At 45.2% G+C, this 11,131-nt stretch overlaps 1 protein-coding gene across 1 annotated transcript; it reads right to left on the bottom strand.

Moving 5' to 3' along the window:
• Positions 1-7,475: 7,475 nt before the first annotated feature.
• On the bottom strand, positions 7,476-9,679 carry LOC120684408 (probable indole-3-pyruvate monooxygenase YUCCA11). The gene is made up of 4 exons (XM_039966275.1): positions 9,034-9,679; positions 8,337-8,570; positions 8,101-8,223; positions 7,476-7,988 (listed from the first exon to the last, which is right to left on the bottom strand). The coding sequence occupies exons 1-4, from the start codon at positions 9,649-9,651 to the stop codon at positions 7,815-7,817; spliced, it is 1,149 nt and encodes a 382-aa protein (XP_039822209.1). The 5' UTR covers positions 9,652-9,679; the 3' UTR covers positions 7,476-7,814.
• Between the last annotated feature and the right edge of the window lie 1,452 nt (positions 9,680-11,131).

Raw genomic sequence — 11,131 nt, 5'->3', positions numbered from 1 at the left:
CCATGCACCATCAGTTCATCATGTTTGACCGGTGCACGCTTGGGTGCCTGGGTCAACTAATGGGCCCTAATCGTAAAAGCAAAATTGTAACACCGTGCAGAAAGACTAATTGTTTTTTGTGGAGCCCAAGAAGCATCCATGAGAATCTTCAACTCAGATGGAGCTAGCCCAATATAACTTCAGGCCTAACATTCCCCAACTCAGCTAAGATTTCAGCCTAGCCCAACTCGTCCAAATGGACGAAAGTCGAGACACTAACCGGGAGGTGAGTGAACTGCACCACATCTTGGGCCTGCGGGAGGTGACGACGCCACTGCTGCGCCATCTGCCATTCTGCCTCCAGGATCTCCATTCCAACTGCGTCCAACGATACAACAAAAATAATTTATAGTAACGTCTCAATTTTAGAGGCAAATTAAAATATCATCTGTAACGGGTCTACTACTGAATTTGACCCGTCACTGGAAATATTTTTTCAGGCAGGTCACCCTCGGCCCTTAAAATTATCATTTGTAAGAGCGGGTTACTTCCCACCCACCTCTAAAAATGACACATATTTTCAGAGGCGTATGGGGAGGGGAGTGACCCATCCCTACAAATGATATTTTCAGAGACCGGCCACCTCCCACTGTTCTCTGAAAATAGCGGTTCAAAGTTACAGACCACTCTTCTTCCCCTTCCGAGATGCCATTATTTGCTCAGGGGAGGTATTGCTCAAAATTTTTAAAAAAATGCAAAAAAGGGGGACGGAAGTTTTTTTTACTTGATTTCCTTCTAGTTGGGGCTCCAGGAGGTAAGTTGATCCTAATTCCATGTTATTTCTAAGAGCTTTTGTTAGTTTTAAGGCTCAAATGGAGCTCTCTTTTACCTCTAGCTAAATCCAGATCTCTATGGTATGGATTTTTCATTGGGACACCATTTGCCTTAAACTTTTTGATAAAGTTGTACTATTTTAGTAGGAGAACAAGATTATATAATCATTTGGACTGAATCTATAAGTATTAGTCTAATTCCTAAGTAAATAATTTCCTAGATCTATGGAGGCCGAGAGAAGAAGATTTGTTTTTTTCTATCTTTACACACATGCATGTTAGATTTTTCTTTACAAGATTTAGTGGTAGATTTCTTTTATTTAGTACAAGTTAAATTAGCATTTTTTCAACTTCTACACATATAGAAGTATATATTTATGGCTATTTAGAGCTCCATTTTCTTTTAGAAAAGATTTGATTTATTTATTGTTCTATGTTTATACAAATGCATGATATTTTTTCAAGATTTAGTGTTGCAATAATAGGTTGGTTTTTGATTTGTCTTGTGTTCCATGATATAGTGGTACAATAATAGGTTGTGTTTTGATTTGTTTTATTTAGTACTAGTTAAATTTAACATTTTTCAATATCTAGGCATGTATAGAAGTAAATATTTATGGCCATTTTGGGTTTCATTTCTTTAAGAAAAAGATTTGATTTATTTATTTTTCTATGTTTATGCAAATCCAAGATAGTTTCCCCCCCAAGATTTAGTGGTACAATATTAGGTTGGATTTTGATTTTTTATGTAGAACATGTTAAATTGACTTTTCCAATTTCTCACGTATGTAAAAGTATATATTTACGACCATTTGGGGCTCCATTTGTCTCAAACTTTTTTCTATGTTCACACATATGCATGATAGTTTTTTTACTAAGATTTAGTGGTACAATAATAGTTTAATTGGGTTCTGATTTCTTTAGTACATATTAAATTATCTTTTTATATCAATTCTTATATACCATTTACTTACCAAATTACTGAAGAGATTGTTTTAGTCCATTTAAATTATTTGTTGTTGTTCAGAGATGGATAGGATATGGATGTACAATGCACGAAGGTTGGACATCTATTTCTATGGAGTGCTTAATAAATTCAATCATGTTGCGAAGAACCACACAAAAAATAAGAAGAAACAAAGAATATATTGCCCATGCAAAGCCTGCAGGAAGTTGAGAGTATTCATTGACCCAACTATAATCAGATTGCATGTGCTGGTGAGTGGTTTTGCTGAGGACTACATGATCTGGAAGTACCATAGCGAGACAAATGCTGCCTCTTCGACGAATAGTCCATTGGATGAAATCATGCAAGACAAGCAGTTTGATAGAATGTTTGATGCTTATGATGATTTTGATGATGGTGGCAGCGATGATGGTGGTGTTGGTGGATTCCATGGTGATGATGTCGATGACGGGCGCATCGATACTGATAGTAGTGATGATGAACTTAACGATGGTGATTTTCTAAGCCCTGTTGCACCACACCATAGCAGAGCTATTGGTTGGTAGTTCCAAGGGATTAGCAAACTTGAAGGCGGTGCAAAAATCCCGAGAGGATAATGTATACGAGCAATCAAAGGGATTTTCGAAACAATGCACCGTGCTCCGTTTCATTCATGAGCTATTGACTATTGACTCTGAAGGCTAAGCACAGTTCGTCAGATAGTAGTTTCAACTATCTGCTACGTATCTTGGTTAGGTTGCTTCCAAAGCCAAATAAAGTGCCAGCCAACACATTTCGAACAAAGAAGCTTGTCAGCCATTCACGATGGGTGTGGAAAGAATTCATATATGTTCAAATTATTTTGTCTTGTATCGTGGGAAAACTTTCAAAGACTTGGACAAATGTCCTATATATTTTGCAAGTTGGTACAAACATAATACCGGTTTCTGTATGTGGTGGAGACAATCAAGGTTCAGCCGATAGAAATAAAAGGAAGAGGAAGGGTGGGGGGAATGGTGTTGCCTCTGTTGAGCCAGACAACACTAGTTTAGGCATTGCTGATCACCTAAGGTATTTGTTTTTGAACCCAAAGAACGTTGAACTAATGCAATGGTGGAATTTAGATAAGCACGACAAGGCTGACAGAATGTTCGATTCGCGTTGATTACGGATGGAATCAATCCGTATGGTCAAAGTAGTACCCAATGCTCATGGCCAATGATATTGATGATGTACAACCTGCCTACATGGTTATGCCAGAATGTAAAGTATCTTTAGCTATCTGTACGGCCCCAAGCATTCTAGCATCGATATAAATGTTTTTCTTGAACCTCTGATGCAAGAGATGGAAACTTTATGGAAGGAGGGTATCGATATCTTTGATGGTTAAGGTAGAGAGTGTTGGAGGTCGATTGAATTATATTTCTTTTTCTTCTTACTTAAGTCGATTGCAAGTTAGCAGCTACCAATTCAGTTACTCCCCCTGTTTCAAATTGTAAGTCACTCCAACTTTATTGGACTGTAAACTATTTTTATATTTGACTAAAATTATAGAAAATATTATAAACCTTTATAGCACCAAATAGATATACACTAAAATTATATTTAATAAAGAAATCGAATGATACTTATTTGGCACAATGTTGGAAATAGCTCGCTATAGCGCGCCTAGTTGTTTAGGGGTTCTATCACTATGCTATGCAACATTTGTCCATTGTTGGGATCTAAATAGCGACCGCCAAACAGAAATGGGTGAAGTTGGGAGCTCGAAGGTTATACTGGACAAAATGGTATCATATACCCCACAACCCTCCAAAAAAATCAACCTGTAAAGTGAAATGGGAGAAGGGTATTTATGCCCCCGACCGTAGTTACATGATTCCAGAAAATGCCTCTACCTGCCCTTTATATTCAAAGGATATTCAGAGCAGGTGGTCATTTCCATAGGTTGGAGTGTACAAATTGCCTACTCATACATTATCACGTTTCTTGTGTGATCTCAGAGATGATCTTCATTTTCGGAGCTTCATTCTTCAGGTGATTGTTGCACTTGGGAAAACCTTCAACGAACTTCGCCGACCTCCAAGGGTTCTGTCGCGAAGCTGCTTCAATTGGTTCACCCTCGAACCTCCAGTCGCGCTCCTGCGGAGTCCCCATGAGGCGTCGAGCTCCCAGAGGCTGTCTCACTCCATGATTATTGGTGTTCCTTATCCTACAAACAAAGATAGGAAATCACTCGATCTCTATAGACTTATGATGGTGGCCGAAGGTTGGCTCATAACCTTCACCCACTGACCTTCGGTCGTGCTTATTTGGTGGTGGCAATCCCCAACAGTAAGAGTCTTTTACTTATATATCATTATGAAAGTTTATAAATACGCACATACCATTAAAAAGTTTGGAGATACCTATGTACCATCGCGCGAACTTTTTTTTACTTGTGTGTCATTCCATCCATCTTCTGTTAGAACTTAACGGTTTGTTTGTTCAGACAAGTAGACCACACCTATGGAATTGACCATCTTACCCCTGCTCCTCTCTCTGGTCCCTTCTAACCGGACGAGCAGCGCCCAAATGAGCGCATCTCTCCCCCATCCCTAAGCCCGACCTCCCCGGAAGTCCAGAACCCTAGTCGCGCCCCCCGGCAGCCACCTCGCACACCGGCCGCCACGGTGGCCCCGCCCCGTCATCCCGCACATCGTCCCGTCGGTGGAGGGCAGGACACCACCACGGACGAGCCAGCAGATCCGGGCACTGGCGGGGCCGCCGCCTCCAAAGCCGGCGTGCTGCCGCGGGCGCAGGGCGCGGACGAGCCAGCAGATCCGGCCGCCGACGGAGGGCCGCCGCCTCCAAAGCCGGTGTGCTGCCCCCGGACCTGCTGTTCGACGTCCTGCTGCGGCTCCCCGCCAAGGAGCTCTTCCGCCACCGCGCCATCTGCCGCTCCTTGCGCTCCTTCACCTCTGACCCGCTCTTCGTCACCGAGCACACGGCGCGCCACCCGCTCTTGGTGGCCAATTTCCGGAACGACGAGGTGCACATCCGTGTCTTCGATCTGTTGGGCAACGTGGTGAAGCCGTGAAGGTGATACCCAATCCAGATGGTCACCAGCTGCTCCCCACGCGCCTCAATCCGGTGACGGTGAGCAAGAACTGCCGCGTGCTCGATCCGGCTACCGGAAGGGTCTTCATCCTGCTGAAGAGCACTTGCGATGTACACTGGAAATCCGTTGAGGCCCTATTTAGTTTTCAAAAAAATTTGCACAGTACTCGTCACATCGAATCTTCGAACACATGCATGGAGCATTAAATGCAGTTGAAAAAATAACTAATTACACATTCTACCTGATTAGCACGAGCTGAATCTTTTAAGGCTAATTAGTCCATAATTAGATATTATTTGTCAAGTAAAAACAAAATGTGCTACAGTACCAAAACCCAATTTTTTTCACCAACTAAACACACTCTGAGTTTACAAGTTGGTCAGATGTTGTAGTGTTGTAACTTGCTGCTAGTTGCTACTCTGTCTTTCCATGTGCTAAATGAATCCAAATTTACATGGAACCTTGAAATGTAATTACTTTATTTAAACATGTCTCAAAATGCCTAGACGTATCATAAGTTAGTGGCCTGCAGGCCCCTATGGCATGGGGCGGCAAAGGCCGATACGGATGGAATAGCGGCGCATGGTCACGGTCCTTTTTTTTTTGCCTCATGCGCCTAACAGTTGCATGGTCATCGGCCTCTTTTATTTCTCGGGCCTGTTCAGCCCACAAAGCAACAGAGGGTAAAATAGTATTTGCACATCTCCGTTAGGCACAGTTAGGCACTATTCCATCCAAAATGGTACACAGCTAAAAGAAAGTTTGCGTGATGGTACACATGTATCTCTAAACTTTTGAATGGTATATGCATAACCTTGAACTTTCGTAATGGTATATACGTAAAAGACTCCAACAGTAACCCCTCACGGACGAGGGCCAACGCCGACTGGCCTAACCCTCAAAAAAATGGATCACCTAACTCCCTTGTAAAAATATCTTCCCCGGACGTCGGTGGCTAGCATGAGCTGAAGGTTGGGTGTGGCCTATGTGTCATGCTTTGATCGAGCGTACTTCGACTTCTCCCTGGTTTTACCACCGGCCGATACTATGCAGTTCGCCCTCCTATACAAGCGAACAGTGGGGGCAATCTCTTTCATGCCCTTGATCACTTGCCAATCTTTGATGTTGTTTTTCTGTGAATCGCGTCATCATCTGATTCTTTGTCACCTTTGCCAAAGAGGAACTAGCTGCTTTTGACTTTGTGAGTGTTTTGAGAGTTTTGGTTTCCTTTGTATTTATATCGACGTGGTTCTTGGTCACATTAGTTTGTTTTTTAGGTATGTCTATTGGCCATTGCGGCTCTGCCGCGGCTGCCACGTGCCACTCCCGCTGCCCCACGCCGATCTCCCCATGTTGGCCACGGCAGCCCTGCACACCGGCCGCGGCTCCACGCACACCGTTACATGAGCGAAGGGAGGGGAAGTGCCGGTGGGTCGAAGAGAAGGGTGGGTGGCAAAGGAAGAGTGAGGGAATGGGCAGCAGGGGAGAGAAGGGAAGAGGGAGGAGGAGGTGATGGGGATGGCAAAGGAAGAGTGAGGGGATGGGCAGTAGGGGAGAGAAAGGAAGAGGGAGAGGGAGAGGAGGGAGAGAAATGGGAGGGAGAAGAGGCATCACGTAATAAGATGGGAGATCAGTGGAGAAAGAAAAAGACAACGGGTATCACCACTGGGTCGTAATATGACTCGGTGGTGATGAGGAAGCATTATTACTGCCGGTTCGTATTACAACTCGTATCTATCACCATCACTTCATATTACTACCCGATAGTGATACCAACTATCATCGCCGGTTCAATTCAAACCGACAATGATGAGGTGTTTGAGATGGGTCATTCTATAGTAGTGTATAAACGCTGGCAACACAACGACCAGCTTATCATTCATCCTCTTAGGGCAATCCCAACTCATGGTATCCATAGGTAGGTCTCCAATGAATTTATTATCTTTCCTCTCCATCTATCACACTTGTTCTCCATTCATTATGAAAATTCACCCTTCGTAAATGGTTTGTAGGTGCGGGTAAACAGCATTTCTGTAATGGTTGAGAAGAGGGTCGCTTCCTGTGTACCTGGCATGAGACCCGGTGTAGTATTGAAACCGAGTCTACATGGGACCCGGTGTCTTCCCATCTCTCTTCTCTCTCATTTGTTATAGTACCACATAAAGCTGAAAGTTCTACGTGGCAATATAATTAATATTATCGACACTATCCTACATGGAGGGTACGGTTACCCTTAGCAGCATTCGTTTTGTACCTGGCATGCATGTAATTCATATTCGATATGATCACTATGACACAAGCTCTGGCAGGTAGAGAAACTGGCTGCGCCGGGCTCGAGCACAGGGATGCTGTTGCGGGAGGACAGACGATCGGGGTGCGTGGAGGCAGCTGCCGATCTGGGTGGAAGAGCTCGGACATTGCAGCTGGGATCTGGCAGAGGGGAGCCGCCGGTGCGGGTGCACTGGAAGGAGCTCGGGGCGGTGCTGGCCGGGGTCGGACGGAGGAGCTCGGGGTGGCGCCGAGGTTGGGCACAGGCTGCTGCTGCCGGCGCGCGGAGGAGCTCGGATGAACGACTTTTTTTTTTCTCTTGAAACAAAGCTCGGGTGAAAACTTTGATGCTGGCCTTTCTTGAATCAGCTGCCCCCATAAGCAGCAGCTCCAAACAAGGCCTAGCTCGTACATGCAAATTACTGAACTAGTACATGCAAGACTACTGCATAGGGCTAACACATATAGGATTAATGTCTGACTCTTGTTTCATCTGGAAACAACAGTACAGTACGATCGAGCCGGAAGGCACTTTTGCAGGAGGTGGACCCCCCCATGATGCATGAACTGGGAGCTGGAAAAATAAACCAGTTTCTTTAAGCTTCACAGGCTCTTTGGGACCGAGCCGATGCTACCGTAGCAGAGCCGGGAGGTAGAGGAGCCGTGCCAAATGCACTCTTAAGCTGACTTACCCAGAGAAAAAAATTTCAGTGATGTCATTGGCGATACTCTTTGCATCCACAGAAATACCAGCCAATCCTCTCCTCGCAAAACCCGCGCAATATAGGCCATTTTCACCTTTCCAATGATTGGGATAATCTTTCTTAGGTAATCCATCATTGTTCAGCATGCACTTGTCATCCTGTGCCATGTATAAAAAAAAATCGACTTGTGAGGACAAAATATGCCACAGCAGCTGCATTAAGAGATACATGAATAACAGGATAGAAAATTGAAACACCATTTGTACGTACCTTGAGCCACAAATTCACAGTGGTTTTGTATCCTGTTGCAAACACGATAGCATCGAATGAACTCTCCTTACCATCTTCGAATTCGACTTTGTTTCCAATGATCTTCGTTATCCCGCCAAACACCTAGCAGACACATAGTATGTTTACACCACTTCTCTTCATGCGAATCGGTATATTTATTTGTAGCATGCTAATATAACCTTGATCAACTTTGAGGGAATAGTATATATTCTTACCTTGATAATGCCCTTCTTGATTAATCCTGCTGTCCCAACATCAACTACAGATGATCTACCAGTTTTAGATTTGAGGGCGAGAGGGCCAGGTTTAGGCCTCACAATGCCATACCTTGATAGGTCCCCAAATATGAAATTGGCTATGTTCACTAGAAGGCAATCCACTATTGTAACGGGTACATGTTGAACCAATGTCATTCCTAAACGGATCAATCCCTTCGTCATTATGTGTACCTACACTCAAAATGGCAAATCAATGGATCGGGAAATATTATAAGAAGACCAAAATTTCATTCCAAGTATGTAATTTGACAATGGAAAATAGATGAAGATATATAAATTATTCTAGAGTTTCATTTCTTCTCAAGTTTTTGAATAGTTATATATGTCCATGCATATAAGGATTCTTCATTATATTCTCCTCCTCCTACACATAATAAATGAATGGATGGATAGGAACTCATGCATCCTCAAATTCACAGTTCCACAACACCCTATTAGATTTTAGTATGCGCTTATTTATGCAGATCCTAATAAACAAACAAATATGTAATTTGCTACAAAACCATATTATTCATGACCAGAACAAACTACTTTGATCAGGATAAACAATACGTAGTATATATATATATATATATATATATATATATATATATATATGATGAATTCACACATCATTATTAAAATAAATGCATACCGGACTTCGAACAACCATGGAGGTGTCGGCGCCATGGGTTGCAAGATCATAGGCGATCTCCATCCCGGAGTTGCCACAGCCCACCACGAGCACCCTCCGCCCAGCGTACCTTCGTCCAGACCTGTAGGCCGAGGAGTGGACAGCCTCCCCGGTGAAGCTCTCCAACCCGGGGATCTCCGGGACGCTCCCCACGCCGTTCTCGCCGGTGGCCACGACCAGGAACCTCGCCGCGTACCGGATCTCCGTGCCGGCCGCCGTGTCGCGCGCGGCGACGACCCACCGGCCGGCGCCCTCGTCGTACGCCGCCGACTCGACCGACGTGCGGTACCTGGGCTGGATGCCGAAGCGCTCGGCGTAGGCGTCGAGGTACGCGACGAACTCGCGCTTGGGCACGTAGGTCGGGGTGGCGTCCGGGAACGGCGCGTGCGGCAGCGCGCAGAACTCCTTGGCGAGGTGGAGCTTGAGGCGGTCGTACGTGCGGCGCCGCCACAGCGACGCGCTGCAGTCCTCGCGCTCGACGACGAGGTAGGGGACGGAGCGCCGGCCGAGGCACGCCGCGGCGGCCAGCCCCGCCGGGCCGGCGCCGACGATCAGCGCAACCACCTCCTCCTCCTCCATTCCTGCCGCGCGCGGGCGCTCCTGGGAATCTGATGGAGTACGCAAGATAGCTGGTCGTCGATCGGCAGGGCGTTGTAAGGCGGCGTCGTGCTCGACTGATCGGAGTATAAAACGGCGTCGCTAGCTGCTGGGCTGGATGATTGATCACCAGTGACAGCCAGCTTCATGGTAATCCGGAAAGATCCGTTCGATTCTGCTTAGTAACTGCCCCCGGTTTTAGGAAAGATTCATCATTATCCCATCCGCGAAGGGTGTGTTCAAACGCGTGCACAACGGGGGAGGAAACGGCCGGATCCGTACGTAGCTAAAGTACTTTGTTTTTGGAATGCTGCTTCGGAAGGATACTGTTAATTGCTGCTTCAAAAGTAGCTGTTTCACATGGTGAAGTTTCAAATTTATCCTGGAATGGAAATCGATAATTGCTGCTTGGAAATGTCGTTGCTGTTTCGGCAAAAAGAAAAATATAGGGAGGGATCAGATGGCGACTGAGCTAGAGAGTTGCTGTTTCACATGGCGAAATTTCGAATTTATCTGGAATATTCCCAGGTGCGAATGCGTTTATATATCCTGTGTGGCAAAAGTATTGCCAAAAAAGCGTTTGAACGGACCCTTTAGGGAAGAGATTTGGTTTTACACGGAAATTAAATTTCCTTTGGTGTCCTATTTTCTGGATATGCTGTTTTACATTCAAATTTTGTGGCATGAAGATTTGTGCAAGATAGACGTTGCAAATAGCCTATAACAAATAACTTTGTTTGGTGCTAAACTCATGCAAAAGCTGGATAAATTTTTACCTTCGTCTTCAGAGAACTACCCGATCTTGATAAATGGTGCAACATGAGAGTGTGACCTCGACGGTCCTTTTTTAACTACTGAAATGTGTACCATCACATTTCTTTTTAATACATTTTTGGGAAAAAGTGTTTCCGCTCCTACTCCAAACACTACTACAGAATAGGCCTTTGTTCCAGGCCATTTGTCACGGTTGCTTTTGGGCCCGGGACAATAGGTGGCTTTTGTCCCGGGTCCAACGGTTAGCCAGACCAGCAGGGCCTATGTCCGGGGGATCAGGGGCGGAGCCAGGAAGTCATTTTTTTCAATGTTAGGGGGGGCCAACCATATAAATTTAATCAAAATTTAAAATTCTAATGGAAATTTGGGGACCATGGGGGGCCAGGCCCCTGCCCGCCCCCCTGTCTCCGCCCCTGGGGGGGACATAGGCCTTTTGTCCCGGTTGGAGGCACCAACTGAGACAAAAGGATCCCTTTTGTCCCGATTGGTGGCTCCAACCGGGACAAAAGGCTCTGGACATTTAGTCCCGGGTGGTAACACCAACCGGGACAAAAGGACCCCCTTTTGTCCCGGTTGGTGGCTCCAACCCGGACAAAAGGGTCCTTCACGTGTTAGTTTAACAGAAATACATTCATTCTAAAGTCACATGTGGTGTGTAGGTGGGGTGGTAAAAAAATTACACGCGAGG

Source organism: Panicum virgatum, chromosome 8N (genome assembly GCF_016808335.1).
Source record: "Panicum virgatum strain AP13 chromosome 8N, P.virgatum_v5, whole genome shotgun sequence".
Classification (NCBI taxonomy): domain Eukaryota; kingdom Viridiplantae; phylum Streptophyta; class Magnoliopsida; order Poales; family Poaceae; genus Panicum; species Panicum virgatum.
Note: the sequence above shows the minus strand (reverse complement) of the source record. Positions and strands in the feature narration are given on the sequence as shown.